General features: G+C 48.6%; 1 protein-coding gene across 3 annotated transcripts in view; it reads right to left on the bottom strand.

Moving 5' to 3' along the window:
• Window positions 1–93: 93 nt before the first annotated feature.
• The window catches only part of PKIG (cAMP-dependent protein kinase inhibitor gamma), a 95,930-nt gene continuing 79,490 nt past the window's right edge, over window positions 94–16,533 (bottom strand). For all 3 annotated transcript variants that reach the window (XR_004301278.1, XR_004301279.1, XM_032420045.1), the window contains 2 exons: window positions 5,028–5,201; window positions 94–1,223 (listed from right to left, as the gene is read on the bottom strand). Coding sequence is in view for 1 of the 3 variants with exons in the window: in XM_032420045.1 (XP_032275936.1) it covers window positions 1,144–1,223; window positions 5,028–5,175 (228 nt within the window). In the remaining 2 variants the exon portion in view is untranslated. The remainder of the gene's footprint in view (window positions 1,224–5,027; window positions 5,202–16,533) is intronic.

Genomic DNA, 16,533 nt, shown 5'->3' on the forward strand with positions numbered 1-16,533 from the left:
TTGGGCAGAGTGAGAACGGAAGGAGCCTCTGGGCTCCCAGACTTGGGCAGCCTGCTCAGCAGCAGGGTCCTGAGATCCTGGGTGGGGGCTGTGAGGAGGAAGCTAGAGCTTCTAACGCTGGGGGCAAAGACGGGACCACAGTCTGCTCTCCCTCCAGAAGAAACAAGGCTTCTCTTGAAGAGTGAATCTGCTTAAATGCTCCCTAACTCTTAGCCCCCTCCCACTGTAGGTTTTAAGGGCTGGGCCTGCCCATCTGGCTGAGCTGTGGACTGGGGTGAGCAAGAGGGACAGATGGAAGACTCATCAGGCACCGGGCCAAGGAGGGTGCCAGCCTCTGTGAAGACCGGCCTCTTCTCAGGTACCTCCTTGCTCGGAAGCCCAGGGCAGTGATGGGTCCCAGCTAACTGCGGACTTGGGGAAACCAGGCCCACCCCTGCTTTTGCTGTTCAAAGGAGAAATAATCGTAAACCAGTCACACAAATCATCAGCATTTATTTCCTGGGTCCTAGGTGTCACTTATCTTGGTAGAAAGGGCAAAGAGTTGATCAGACAGTTTTGAGCATAAAACCCCTTCCCTAGAAATGGATCTGTGGAGCTCCATGAGGGGACGCAGAGCTGCATAGATGGTCAATTTAACTTATAATGCCTTCCAAAAAAGACCCAAAACACCAAAAAACAAAAACACAGCTCCCTCCCTCTCTGCTGAAAAAAAGTTTAAAGTTTTTAAAAAGTTTAAAAGTGTTTTTAAAAAAAGGGATATGAAGATCTTGACCCAGAAGGTTGGGCTTGGAGAAGGGGAGTGCAGAGCTGGGCTGTGGTTGCTGCCCAGGCCACCTGTGGAGGGGCATTCTTGCGGGGGCTGCTCACTCAGGTGCCCGCTGAATAAATAATGCCCCACAGCTACAGGGTCTTGGAAGTGTACCTGGGCACAGTGAAGAGGTGGTGGGCAAGTGCAGCCTGAGGGTGCAGGTGGAGGGCTTTTCCAGGGTAGGGGCCACGGTGGCCTCTGGGGGTGCCTTTTCACTCGGGCCTGGCTTGTCTGGGACGGGGGCTCAGAGAAGAGGCTGCGAGGCCAGTGCCAGGGCTCCCTGTCCAGGCGAGGACAGCAGGTCTCTTTTCCATCCTCCATGGGCAAGGTCAGACTCAAGACGAGGTGGTCCCATCGCTGCTCTCAGGCTGGTTGCTAGCTTCCTTATCTGGGGTGCCCACCTCTGTCTGTCCTTCTGGAGAGAAGAGAAAAGGAGCACATACACAAACGTAAAGCACAGAAGGCTATCTGGCAAGGCCCGAAGTGGGAATAGCAGATGAGCCCTGGGGCGCAGGACACGAGCTGGATTAGGGGTGGCAGTGGCCAAAGGGACCTTTAACCCAGCCTCTAACATGTTAATATTTACAAAGAAAATGCATGCAGTGCTACTAGTATAATTAAGGTCGATGAAAGGCCAGGATCACAGAAGAGGACGGCTACAAGCCTCCGGTGAAGGGCTGTTGAGGGTCAGGAAGTTTGTGCAGGTTCGCCAAAAGGAGAGGGCACACATGAAGTCCCAGCATGGAACAGGCGCTCAGGAGAACCAGGGTGTGGCTGGGGCAGAGCCCACAGCTGTTTCACTCTGCTGAGTCCTTAACAGACTAGCCTCACCTGGATAGGGGCTCGGTCTTTGCATCTTTAGAGCCCTTCACTAAGGAGGATGATCCCACCCTGTTCGGAGCTCCATGAAACCCACACAGCCTGGAGTGACTAGGGTCATGACCCGGATGAAAACAGCAGGCTCAGAGATAGGCGGTGGACAGAGCCAATGTCTTTTCCACCGAATTTAACTTCTGCCACAAAGCACGCTCCAGGGTTTATGAAGGCCAGTGTCCTAGACAGGGCCTCATTCTGCCCACGTAGCAATCTGGGGAGGGGGTGGGGGTGGTAGCAAGTGGTGTGGTCAGAACTTGGACGTCTGGCGCTCTCCCCGACCACTACCCCTATCCCTGGGGTGGTACCTGTAGCAGCAGCTTGGGCCCAGAGGGTCCTTCCGGACCTCCAGAAGCCTGACAAACTAGTCTGCACTTTGAGCACATTTTCCAGCTTGTGATGCTCTATTTGACCCTGAGCTTCTTGCCCTGGCAAGCAGGAACATTCTCATCAGATTCCCTAGTAATTTCTGCTCTGCCTTGTTCTTGCTGTGGGACCTCAGGCAATTTATTTCATCTCTCTGAGCCTTTGCACACCTCCACCTGTATGTGACGGGAGTGTAGGGCCCACAGGTGGTCATCTGCCCGTGGGAAGGTCTTTGCCAATGGTAACAATTCCTCTCTGCCAGTCCCAGCTCTCTCTTGGCTGGGGGAGAAGGTTGTTTTGCTTTGTTTTTGTTTTTTAAGAGTGAGTGAGCATGAGAGTGAGTGGGAAAGGAGCGGGGAGAGGGACAGAGAATCTTTAAAAAAAAAAAAAAAAAAAAAAAAAAGATTTTGACAGAGCGAGAGCAGGAACACAAGCAGGGGGAGAGGGAGAAGAAGCAGGCTTCCTGCCGAGCAGGGAGCCCAATGCAGGGCTTGATCCCAGGACCCTGGGATCATGATTTGAGCTGAAGGCAGACGCTTAATGACTGAGCCACCCAGGCGCCCCAGGGACAGAGAATCTTAAGCAGACTCCACGCCCAGTGTGGAGCCTGATGTGAGATTCGATCTCACGACCCTGAGATCATGACCTGAGCTGAAATCAAGAGTTGAATACTTGACTGACTGAGCCACCCAGGTGCTCCAGGGGAGAAGGTTCTTAAGCACTTTGTTCACCAACCACTACCCTTGGGACCCCCCTGGGGCCCGTTTTTAGGGCACAACTTGAAATGCTTCCTGGGAACATACTGCTGGGCAGTGTACTCTCATTATTAGGCAAAGTAAGGAAACGTTTGCGCTCCCCACATATGGAGGTAGCAGGAAAGGTAGGAGATGCTAAGGGAGCCTTAATAAGCACCAGCAGGCCACAGACTTGGGAAGGCCGGACGGCCAGGCCTTCAGGACAGGCCAAGGCCCTGCCTCTCCATCCATCTGGCTAGGTCTCCATCTCCTGGGCTGTTTTAAGCAAACATTCTCAGCCGGGCCTGCTGGTCAGAATCTCTGTAGGCCCACTCCCTCAGTGAGTCTGGGAGACTGAGCACAGCCCCCAGGCCTGCCTGTGGAAACTGCTTATTGCAGGACCCGCTGGAAGGTTCCCTGGCCAGGCCGGCCTACAACTCTAGCATGAGTGCTTCACTTCCTTGCAATGAACACTGTTCCTTCCTCAGGTCCCCTTTTTAAATGTCTGTCACCCCGGCAGGCAAATGTCCTAGACCCAGACACTTCAGGGATTCCAAATTGGAGAAAACAGGTATTCGAAGGGCCTGGGTCCACCGATGAGTGGCTACTACTGCTGAGGTAGAGGGGGACAGAAGTTTCCCAGAGCCGAGGATAAGGATGCAGAAGCTCTGAGCAAGCCCTCTGGCTGCATGCCCCGTGTGGGAGTGAGGCATGCTGGTCAGTGAACAGCCCTGGACTAGGCAACCTTTCCCACCTGCCAAATGCCACGTATCACGTGCATAAGACAAAGACCCAGGTGGAGGAAGCCCACAGCCTAGAGGGGTGCTGGGCTAAGCGGGGTTGTGGAGGTGCCGCCTGCTTGAGGGGCAGGTGGTCAGGGAAGGTTTCTCAGCAGAGAGTGGTCTGGGTCTAAGAATGAGAGAGGTGAGCCAGGTGAGGGGGGGTAGGAAGAACCAGCATGTTAAGGTCCATCAGGGGTTGTTGAGAAACAGCTGTGCTTTCCTCTGGCTGGGTCAGAGGCAGCAGGCTGCGGTTAGCTGTGAGGAGTGTGGGCCACAGGACAGGGAGGGCTGACAGACCACTGGAGCAGGGAAGGGCTGTGGGGTGTGCTGTTCTATGTTAACTTGCTGGTGACCCTGAGCAGGCCACCCAGCTTCTTGGGCCTGTTGGTCCATCTGTAACAGGAGTGGGTTGAGTCCATGTTCGTACAGTCTGCTCTGTACTCTGTGGTCACTTCTGGCTAAAGAGCACCAAGGGCTCTAGACTGGAGACTACCTGGGGGAAAATAAGATGGCCCTCCAGGACAGCTCTGTGGGAGACCCATGGAGCCCTATAGTTGCAGTCTGCCGTGGGAGGGGATGTGACACAAACACTGCCTCCAAGGAGCTATGGGGACAGGGAGGAGAGGGCTCTGCCCAGTGCAGGAGGGTGCGGGAAGGCTGCGCAGAGCAAGGCCCCAGGGCTGACCAGTGGACTGAGCAGAGGCGAGTCCACTCGGACAGGAAGGGAAGGACGGACGCCCCAGGCACTGTGGGAGTGGGCGGCGGCTATTTCCCCCATCCATTCACTCATGCAGCCTGTGGGTTCCAAGCACTCGCTCTCCTAGAGCTCACATTCAAACACATGAAACCTTATTCAGTGTCCGGGCAGGCCCCTCTGAGCACCTGGTAGGAATTCAGCCATAGGACTGGGTGGGAAGGTTCTAGCAGAGGAAACCGTGACAGGAGGCTCTGGACAGGGCAGGCCTGTGCCTTGACAGAAACAGATCCATGGTGGGTGTGGCTGGAGGACAGCAGGTGAGGGCAGAGGGGCCCCTGCTGAGATCCAAGAGGCAGGGAAGGGCCTGGTCACCCAGGAGGGCGCTGTGACAACTGCTTCACTGTGAGTGCGAAAGGGGGCTTGAGGCCGAGACGTGCTGGGACGGGACAGTTTGAGTGGGTCCTGCTGGCCGCTGGCTGGCAGGTGGGGACAGAGGGAAGTAGAGGGACGTGGGATGTGTCTGGGAAGAGGACAGGACTGACTGACCGGATGGAGGGGGCGATGAGGAAAGGGAGGAGGCCGGGATGCCTGGCCAGAGAGTCGTCAGGGCCTGACACACTAGCGCCCTCCAGCCTAGAAACTGGCTTCTTGGCCATTGACCACGAGACGGGGGCCCGGTTTAAAGTGGGCAGTCTAGGACTTGGAGCGCGGCCCCGGAGCCCAGGAGCGGGACTCGTGTGCAGGAATGAAGACCCATGCGTTCTGACCTGTGCCCTCGAGTGTCAGCTCGCCCATGTCTCCAGCCAGCGTCCTCACGCTCACAGCCTCAGAGCCCCCCTGGATGTCCGGGACCGCGTTCCGACGGCCCGTCCTCTCACAGGAAATGAAGTCCGAGTAGGAGGACTCAACCTCCATCACGCCTGTCGCATCGCTCCTCAGGCCTGTGGGTACAGGGGTAGGAGGACAGGTGAGGCCAGGTGCATCCTGCAGGGAAGACCCCACTCTGGGCCCCAGCACAGATGCCTCTTGACAAAATGCCAGTTTTTGCCTCGATCACTGAAGACAAAACAGTAAAGAAAAGTACGAAGAACAAATCACCCATAACTTCACACCCAGGAAACTACTAACAACAGTTTAAAGAACCCCTTTTGTCTTTCCTCTAAAGTTACTGATAAATATGTAGCACTGGCTAGGTGCTGTAGATGCAGCCGTGAACAAGTCAGCCACAGTCTCTGCCCCCAAGGAGCCAACAGTCTGCTGGGGGGCGCAGCAAACTGCCTACATGACCCAAGGAACTACAGGGGTGCTCAGGGCTCCCAGGAAGAAGGCAGGATGATGGAGTGACTTACCAGGGTCTGACCAAGGCTGGGGATCAGGAAGCAACATTTTAGATGAACTCCAAGGAAGGAGAGGTATTATCTAGATGGGTTGAAGGGAAGAGTGTGTGTGAAGGCTCGGGGGAGGGAAGGGTCTGGCGAAATGCAAGAACCAAAAGAGCCATAGACTGGAGTATGCTGGGCAGGGGCCAGATCACATCTGCAACTTGGTTGCAGGTCTTGAAAGATCAGATCTGCATTTTCAAAGAGGACTCTGCATCTGGGTTGAGCAGGGCCCAGAAGTGGGCAAGTTGTGAGGCTCCTGCCAGTCAGGTGTGAGAAGATGATCAGTGGAGGAAGGAGGCAGTGGTGTAGATTCTAGATGTTACTTGGAGGTTCAATCAACAGGACCTTGTATCTGACTGGTGGGGAAGTGAGCTTTCTGACATGACTAAGCAGAAGTGTGGCGTACTGAGATGAACAGCAGAGGAATATTTGGGGGCACGATGTGGGGGGATGAAGATTCAGAGTTCTATTTGACCACACCAACTTGGAGACGCCTGTGAGCCCTATAAGGGGAGACGCCGAGTAGGTACCTGGAGGTAGGGGGCTGGAATTCAGAGATGGGGGATGGGATGGGGAAGAAAGACAGGAAATTAGAAGTCACTGCTACAGAGATGCTTAAGAGCTCTACCGGTGGGTAATAAGCCTAGGGAGAAAAGAGAACTACACATATAAAGAAGAGCCACATACATTTGAAAACATTAGGGGAATCAAAGTATACACTGCATTTTATAGCCCACTCTGTAGAACACTCTAGAACATGTCATTAAGGTTCCCTCTAGATGAGTTTTGTACACATGTACTTGGATGTACCAAGATCTGATCAGTCCCCTAGAAATGGACATGGAGATATTTCCAATTTTCTACCATTATAGACAGTATGAGGTCTTTATGTAAATCTCTGTGCCTCGCTCTAGTTATTAGAGTACATCTCTAGAATTGCTGGGCTAAAGGGAAGGATGAGATGATTTTTAAGCCACATTGTTTAGACACGTTTCCAAGTTGTCTTCGTGAATACTATAGGTATTTATGACGACAAAAGATGAGGGGAAAAGCCCTTTTAAATTCTGTACTATTCCTATTTATATGCCCACCTGCAGCATATAAGATTGTCCATTTATCTGCACCCTTGCTAACAATCAGTATTGCGATTATATAAAAAATGTTCATCTGCTAGGGGGACATGAACATTTCTGAGTACCTGATTTTCTGAAGGCAGTCAAAGCACACCAGATGGACCTGTACTGATATAGCAAGGTTTCGGAGATAAACTTAAATGCAAAGCAACACCTAAGATAGAACTAGTTTCTGTGGGAAAAGAGCAGATACAAGGAAAAAAACCTTGTCAAGTGTGGTTCTTTGTATCTAAGGGGAACTTTTACTTCTAAGACTATTTTTGTAACGGTGGAAGTTCTTATCAGCCCAAGTTACTGTGTGAGCCTTTCATTAGGTGACTGACGTTGGCAGAAGGTGTGTGTGTGTGGGGGGAGGAGCTCAGTAAGTGCTGAGGGGGCATGCACCGTGTGCGTGTGTGACATAGAGCGAGAGGGAGGACAGGCTGCCAGTGTGGAGGGCTGGCCCCACATCTCCCCACAACACCTAGCTCAGAAGAGACAATACATCAGGGGCACTCCAAGAACGCTCTGCCCCTCCTTGGGCCTGTTACCCCATCTGTAAAATAAAGGCAGGGCCAGATCCTGCCTAAGGCAATCCCCCCAGGCTCCAACAGAGGGTGTGCTCCGACTACTTTTCTTGGCTGCCTTGAGAGAAACAAGTTGCCCTAGTGCTTTGTCTTCTCAGCAAAAAACACCACAACAAAAAACAAACTTGAGTCCCAGAAGGGGTTCCTTCTACAGGTCACAGAAGTTTTACTTCTGCACTCTCCCTCTTGGGAAATGGCTCAAAGCTTCAGAACAGGGGACTGACCTGCTGCAGTAACAGGAATAACATTTCTGACAATTCTAACAGTAATAATAAAGATGACAGTTACCAAGTCATTCTAGGCTTTCTGGTCCTCACTTACTACGTTGCCACAGTAGACCTCTCAGGTCAGTGAGGTGAGTTTACAACCATGACTCAGAAAGGTCTTGGGCGGACCCATCTGGCTCCTAGGCCCAGGCTCATCCTCCATGTTACACCTGCTGCCGAGGGCAGGGGACAGACCCTGGGCAGGCCACACCATCTCCCCCAGCCCTGTCTCAGCTCTCTTCCAACTAGAATGTCGGTTCCATGAGAACAGGGATTTCACCATGCCAGACCAAAAGGCCTAATCCGGGCAGCTAAGCCAACATGCTCTGGCTGCTCCCAGTGCCTGGCAAAGACTATGTGATCAATAAATATTCCTCAAATTTCTGCCTACCTATCTTCCCTCCATCTCTCTTTCCCTATCTGTGGGGATGATAAAGTGACTCGTTAGGACTGCTGGGAAAGGACTCTGTCCGCTGTAGACTGCTGTGGCGTTCTTGTCTGGTATCTCTAGGATCTGACACTGTGGGATGGGGTTACAAGCTTCACCTAAAAGGCCAGCTTCCCGCTGGAATAGACACCCTGGGGCTTTCGCTCCTGCCCTTGCCTTACAAGCTGCCCTCTGCAGGGAGCTGACCCTCCTGGCTCAGAGAGGGAAGTGTGCCAAGCGCAAAGCCCAAACCTGGAAAACACCAATGCAGCCAACGTGCTCCAGCTGCCCCTGCCCCATCCTCATCCTCTTGGGGAAGAGGGATTTCAAAGCGATTTTAGGGTGTAGCCGGGGGAGCCCCCTGAGCTACAGCACAAGCACACAACTTCACTTTTCCTCGACATTTCAATTCTTGCTCTGTTCTTTAAAGTCAACAGCAACAGGGAAATGAATCTTTAGAGTTGAAAACTGCGGCAGAAAGTGGTCATTATCAGACTGCTAATGATAGTGTAAACTGCCAGAGCCTCTCTGGGGAGTGATCTGCTCAGATGCATCAAGAAACCTCAACTTTTTTCATATCCTTGAGCAACTAAGCTCCTAATTTTTTAAGATTTTATTTGAGAGGGGGAGAAAGCACACGAGAGAGCATAAGCAGAGGGAGAGAGAGAGAGAAGCAGGCTCCCTGCTGAGCAGGCAGGGAGCCCGATTTGGGGCTCAATCCTAGAACCCTGGGATCGTCAGTGACCTGAGCCAAAGGCAGATGCTTAACCGACTGAGCCACCCAAGGCGCCCCTCATAATAACTGATTCTGAGAGAAGAGTCCAAGTCGTGCATGAAGATAAATGTACAAAGATATTCATTATGGTATTATTTATAATAGTCAAAAACTAAGACACAAAAATGAGCTCGTATATGGACAACAGAGAAATATATACATATTTCACCAATTTATAGCCGAATGAAATACACTTCAGGCCTTATTTTTGAGAGAGAGAACACAGGCAGGGGGAGGGGCTGAGGGAGAGGGAGAGGGATAATCTTAAGCAGGCTCCCCGCTGCTGAGTGTGAAGCCTGACTTGGGGCTCGATCCTGAGAGATCATGACCTGAGCCAAAATCAAGAGTCAGACGCTTAACTGACTGAGCCACCTGGGTGCCCCATGTTTGTGAATATTTTTAAAAGACACAGGAAAATGTTCACAATTGTTAAATGAAAAAAATCTCAATGATATCATCACATATTTAAATTATGATTTAAATTTTTTTTTGTATTCTTCATAGTGAAAACATTCACTTTATTTTTAAATTATTTCATTTTTGAATATGTGTGCGTGTATATAAAACTCAAAAAGGACATGCACCAAAAAGAATAAAATCCTTAGGAATAACCGAGGATGTGAAAGACCTGTACTCTGAAAATTATAAAATGCTAATGAAAGAAATTGAAGATGACACAAACAAATGGAAAGATATTCCATGATCATGGATTGGAAGAATTAATATTATTAAAATGTCCACGCTACCAAAGCAATCTAGAGATTCAATGTAATGCCTATCAAAATACCAACAGCATTTTTCACAGAACTGTAAGAAATAATACTAAAATTTATATGGAACCAACAAAAGACCCCAAATAGCCAAAGCAATCTTGAGAAAGAAGAACAAAGGGGGAGGTATCACATTGCAAGATAGATGACAAAGCCGTCGTATCAGAACCGTGTGGTACCGGCACAAAACACACACACAGGTCAACGGAACAGAACAGAGAGCCCAGAAATAAACCCATGCTTCTATGGTCAATAAATCTATGATAAAGGAGGCAAGAATATACAATGGGGAAAAGACAATCTCTTAATAAATTGTGCTGGGAAAACTGGGCTACTTTCTTACACAATATACCAAAATAAACTCAAGATGGATTAAAGACCTAAATGTGTTACCTAAAACCATGAGACTCCTAGAAGAAAGCAGGCAGTAATCTCTTTGACATTGGCCATAAGTGACATTTTTCTAGGCGTGTCTCTTAAGGCAAGTGAAACAAAAAAACTATTGGGACATCAAAATAAAAAGCTTTTGCACAGAGAAGGAAACCATCAACAAAATGAAAAGGTAAACCTACTGAATGGGAGAAGATATTTGCAAATGATATATCTGATAAGGGATTAACATCCAAAATATATAAAGACTTTATACAGCCCAACATAAAAAAAAAAAAACCCACAAATAATCTGATTAAAATGGACAGAGGACCTGAAAAGACATTTTTCCAAAAGACATACAGATGGCCATACAGATGAAAAGATGCTGAAATACAAATCAAAACCACGATGAAATATCACCTTACACCTGTCAGAAGGCTAGAATAAAAAATACAAGAAATAACAAGTATTGGTGAGGATGTAGAGAAAAAGGAACCTTTATGCACTGTTGGTGGGTATATAAATTGGTACAGCCACTGTGGAAAACGGTTATGGGGGTTCCTCAAAAATTTAGAAATAGAATTACCATATGACCCAGCAATTCCACTACTGGGTATTTACCCAAAGAAAATGAAAACACTAATTTGAAAAAATGTATGTACCCCTATGTTTATTGCAGCATTATTCCTTTTTAAAGATATTATTTATTCATTTGAGAGAGAGAGTGAGAGAGTGAGCATGAGCAGGGGGAAAGTGCGAGCATGAGCAGAGGGAAAGTGCAGAGGGAGAGAGAGAAGCAGACTCCCCACTGAGCAGGAATCCCGATGCAGGGCTTGATCCCAGGACCCAGGATCATGACCTGAGCTGAAGGTAGACACTTAACTGACTGAGCCACCTAGGCACCTCGTTTATTGCAGCATTATTTACAACAGCCAAGATATGGAAGCAACCCAAGTGTCCATGCATAGATGAATGGATAAAAACGTATATGTACACAATGGAATTACTTCATCATAAAAAAGGAGATCTTGGTATTTAAGACAACATGCATGGACCTAGAGTGTATCACACTAAGTGAAATAAGAGAGGAAAAGATAAATACCATATGATATCACTCATACGTAGAATCTGAAAAATAAGTGAATAAACAAACAAACCAAAAGCAGAAACAGACCTATAAATACCGAGGACAAACTGGTGGTTGCCAGAGGGGAGGGGGGAAGGGAGATGGGCACAATGGGTGAGGGGAGTGGGAGGTACGTGCTTCCAGCTACAGAATGAGTAAGTCATGGGTATAAAAGGCACAGTGCAGGGAACATAGTCAATGATACCATAACAGCACTGCAGTGAACACAGTGTAAGGTATAAACTTGTCAAATCACTACCTCATACAGATGAAACTAATGTAACATTGTATGTCAACTATACTTCAGAAAAGAGAGAGAGAGAGAGAATGAAGGAATGAGCCTACAAAAGGAAACAGAGCTAGAAAGAGGGGCTGCTACTAGTCCAGTGCTTTTGCATGCATTGCGACTATAGGTTCATTCCTCTCTCATTTGCCCGGACTTTTTTTTTTTTTTTTACGATTTTATTTATTTGACAGAGAGAAAGAGAGCAGAAGTAGGCAGAGCGGCAGGCAGAGGGAGAGGGAGAAGCAGGCTCTCGCTGAGCAGGGAGCCCGACAAGGGGCTGATCCCAGGACCCTGGGATCACGACCTGAGCCGAAGGCAGCCGCTCAACCAACTGAGCCACCCAGGCGCCCCTGCCCAGATTTTAATGTCCACAGAGGCAGTCACTTCAGAAAGAGGCTGGTAACAATGTAGAGGCAAGAAGTTCACTAGAAAAACTGGTATAGGTGACTTTAAAGGTCCAGAGGCAGAGATCGAAATGAGACAAGCAAAACTTTATATTATATTGTTAAACAATTATTTCTGCCTCAAACATGTATAATATTTAACGATATACACGTTAAATTCCACATCAAGAAAATAATAAGACCCAATACACTGTCTTCCAAAATCATGTCTTACCGTGTGAAGACAAAGGCTTACTGGTTTCATCTTTCATTTAAATTTCTTGAATATAGTTTTAAATTCAGATTAAGTTCAGATTTCAGACTGAAAAATCAGTACCATGGAAAGAGATTTTTAAATGCAAGTAATACACATGTGAAAATACTTTGAAAAGTGTAACATGTAACGTAAAGCTTAATAATTAAGAGAAACCCCAAACCTCAGAAGGTACAAAAGGAAAAGGCATAAGCACTCAGAGGCCTCCTTGGACTCACACACCCTCCCCAGGGCAAGCACTTCCTCTGTCCTTCCAGATAGACTGCATGCAATATACATATATATATATGTATGTGTGTATTCCCTCCCCCACTCTTTCCTTTTTATTTCAAACAGAAAGTTGTTTTTGATCTTGCTTTTTTCATTTAAAAATATATCCTGGAAGTAATTCCAGATCACCCTGACGCCACAGCACTGATTACATCAAAACCCAAGAAACAAACCCAAAATCCTTTATAGCTAAAACTTTTTTTTTTCATTGACTGTATGGTATACTGTTGTCTCACTACTGTAGACTGATTATTTCCCTCTTTTTTTTTTAAAATATATTTTTTTCAGATTTTATTTATTTACTTGTCAGAGAGAGAGAGAACGCACAAGCAGAGGGAGTGGTTCTGGATCACACTCAGAAATATCTTCCCCACTCTGAGATTAGTAAAGAATTCTCCCTTATTTATTTATTACACTTTCATGGCTTTATTTTTCACATTTAAATCTTTGATTTATCTGGAATTTATTTACTATAAGGTATGAGCTAGACATCTACCTTATTTTTCTACTTACCTCAAAACCATTTATGGAATAATCAAACTGAAGGGGATCCCAGAGTTCATCTTGAGAAGCCTCTCATTAATAGCTGAGGAAACTGAGGCCCAGAAAGAAAAGGTGAGTTGCCCAAAGTTCTTGCATCTAGAGGTCCTAACTCTTGGTGCAGAGCTCTTTCTCCTATACTACTCTGCCCCCTCGGGAGCCCCAGTGACATTACAAATCTCCAAGGGGGGTGTGTGGTGTGGTAGGAGGCATCTAGTATAAATATGCCACCCAGCGCGACTATTCACTAGCTTGGAGACCTTGGATGACTCCCCTCACCTCTCTGGACTCACTTCTTCCTCAGCAGTGTGGGGACAACAGTAACACCCTGCTGGTCAGGGGGCTGTTGCGAAGACTGAAAGAGACGCTGTGTGTAAAGAGTCTGATAAGGTATGTGGGATGTAAGAGGCACGCAATTAAGAAGTCACTAGTATGGCCTGTTTTCATTGGGTATCTTATCAGCAGAACTGTCTTCTTGACATTTTCATTCAACTCCTTTGTTTTTACTCTATGTTTAATGGTGCGTAGAGGGCCCACAACTTATACTTCCTTCTTTTGTTCTTTACAGTGCCGAAGGGAACGTGCGGCCCTGGCTGGTGTGTATCCTGCTACATCTGAAAGGCCTCGCACATGGCTGAAGCTCAGTGAATATTTGATGAATGAGTAAATAATAGAAGATGTTCCAGATTCCAGGGCAGAAAGAGCAAAGGATGTGCGGCCCTTTATCAAAACAGTGGCCAAAGTTCTGGCTCAGTCTCCATGCTGAAGGGTGATCCCCCCCCTTCCTCTCTCCCAGCTTCCTTTTCCTCCATCTGAATATAACAAAGGGTGAAATATGCTCTCTACAGCTCTTCTAGTCCTAACATTTCTTTCTTTCTTCCTTCCTCCCTCTCATTCATTCATTGTTTACTGAGCACCTTCTATATGCCAGGCACTGTGCCAGTCCCAGTAAGGGGTATGCACTGGAGACTAAAAAGACATTTACAATCTGATAAGAGAAAAAGGCACTGAACAGGTAAATGATCATCACAGATAAGTGATAAGTGCAAAGGAAGGAGAGAACAGGTTCTCTCCCTTCGGTTTCTAACACTCGCCCCAGCTCTGTAAACAGAAGAGGCCCTGGGCTCTGCCAAGAGCTACATGGTCTGTTCCAGGACTGCAGCTATTAGTCCTCATTGCTCAGGCAGATTCCAGTACAACTCTAAACTGTTTTCCAAATATACCAGAAAGGTCATTTCCTGTTTTTTTTTTTTTTTTTTTCTTTTTCAAAAATTAAATATTTGCAGAGACCATACAAAAAGAAAGCAAACCCTTTTGCAAAGGACACAGGGCACAGAGTGAGACTTGGTCCCACGGGAGAGGCTTCCTCAGGGGTGGGGAAAATGCTCTCAAAGGCTTCTCTGAGGGAAGAAAGGGCTATGGAAACCTGATGGAAATACCAGGGCCTACCAAGCTGGCATTCCTCAAATTCTAAGGGAAGTGGCTTCTCCCTCTGATGGGCAGCCAGAACCAGAGAGGCCCTGAGGCAAGCAGGAAAGTCAGGGCCCCAAACTGAGCACCTCCCAGAACCTGAGAAGGGGCAGGGCAGCTGATTCTAACCACAGGAGGCCTGCACCAAGGGGCGGACTGGCACCAAGCTCTATCTAGTGCCTCAGGGGCATACCCAGAGTCGAGTCACCAGAGAGGAGTCTCCTGCCAGGGCAATGCCTGATGCCCAAAGAGCAGCCTCCAGGGAGGCTTCATTTGGAGGCAGTCAGGCAGGGCTTTGGCCTCTGCACCCGGAGGACCAAAGCCATGCAGCCCCAGGGGCAGGTGGTGGAGACACAGGCTTCAGGAGGCCAACTCCCCGCTGTGAGGAGGAAAGGGCAGGGTGCTGAGTCACACAAAGTCCTCATCGACCTCCTGGTTGTCAGTCCTCATGGACATCCTTTTTCTCAGATGTCCACCACACTCCAGGGGCCTCCCCTAACGTCTTGGGCCATGTCACAACCCCTTCCACACAGGTGCCTCCTCTGTTAGGGACTTTGGTGTGATAGCCCCCTAGGCCCGGGATCAGGACCAGGCTTGGGTCCTTCTCTCTCTCTGCTGGTCCCTGGAAGTTCTTAACCCTTTCCCTTAATAGTATGTGTTGATGACTCCCCATATAGCCCGCGGCCTCTCTCCAGAGCTCTAGATTCGCCAACCTGACTGCCTCCTTCACATTTCAAACTTCACATGTCCAGTCACAAGCCTGCTCCCTTTAGCCTTCCCCAGCTCAGTGAAGGCACCATCTATCCAGACTGCTCAAGCTGGAAACCTGAAATCATGCTGGACTCCTCCTCGTCCTCCACTCATATATGAATTCCTCACCAGGTCCCATCATTTCCACTTGCAAAGCTCAGCGTGGATCTGCCCTCCTTCCCCCTCCATGGTCACCACCTGGTCTCTGTCATGCCTCACCTGCACCCCTGGTGGAGCCTCCTCATTGCATCCCTGTTCTGCCCTTGCCCTTGGCCCAAGGTCTATCAATTTTCTATACGAGCAGCCGGGGTGATATCGGACACTGCATATCGGACATTGGGTCATTCCCCTGCTTCATTCAACCTTTGATGCTTTTCTATTCCACATCCGGCAAAATCCAAACTCATCCCACCAGCCCCTGAAGTCCTGCATGGATCTGACCCTGCCTTCCTCTGTGACCTTTCTTCTCATTCCCGCTGTCTTTTGGCCCATTTACTCGTTAACTCCTCAAACTAACTATATTCTTCCCAACCTCAGGGCCTTCACAAGACTGTTTTCTCTGCCTGGAACACTGTTACTCTCTTTACAGAGCCTTGTACCTGGATTCCTGGCCCTGCTTTTCAAATTTTCCTTATCTAGGACTCTGACCAGAGGGTCCTGCAGGGCATGCAGCCTCCAGAGCCCCTCTGCCCACCACTTCTGCAGGTCGGGAAGGCCTGGGGCTGAGCCACCTGGAGTCTTGTGTAGTGTGGTGGACACGACAGGGGCTGAGGAATCACCAGCTGCTTCTTTTTTAAAGATTTTATTTATTTATTTTGAGAGAGAGAGTGAGTGAGAGAGAGAGAGCATGAGCAGAGGGGAGGGGCAGAGGGAAAGGGAGAAGCTGACTCCCCGCGGAGCAGGGAGCCTGATGTGGGGATTTGATCCCAGGACCCCGGGATCATGACCAGAGCTGAAGGCAGATGCTTAACCAACTGAGCCACCCTGGCGCTCACCAGCTTCTGCCCCTATAGCTGAGCAACTCACCTGACCACAGATTCCTCTTCTGGAAGATGGGGGTATGACAACTGCCTCGAAAGGTGGCTGTGGGGAATAGTCAGAGCCAGCATTTACAGAGTCCTTCCTGCATGTCAGACTGTGTGCATCTTACAGGCATTATCTCACTTAATTTTATAGCAGCTCTATCAGGTGGAAAGTGTTCTTAATCCTGTTCTGTGGAAGAGAAAGCTGAGGTGCAGAGAGGTTAAGGAGCTTCCCCCAAAGTCATACCCCCCGAGTATGGGGTGGGATCGAGCCAGTGCTATTCGGCTAGGAAGCACAGAAATGAATCAGCACCTGCTGGCACGCAATAAGAGTTTGCTAAACGCGATCTATCCCCTTTCCTCCCCTGTCTCCAACCTCACGGTAAGGCATTTCTGAGGGAAGGGCAAGAAAGGCATGAAGTCCCAAGAAAATATTCTACAGTGCTGGCTGAAACATATAC

This window comes from Phoca vitulina, unplaced genomic scaffold (assembly GCF_004348235.1).
Source record: "Phoca vitulina isolate PV1807 unplaced genomic scaffold, GSC_HSeal_1.0 scaffold22, whole genome shotgun sequence".
Lineage (NCBI taxonomy): Eukaryota > Metazoa > Chordata > Mammalia > Carnivora > Phocidae > Phoca > Phoca vitulina.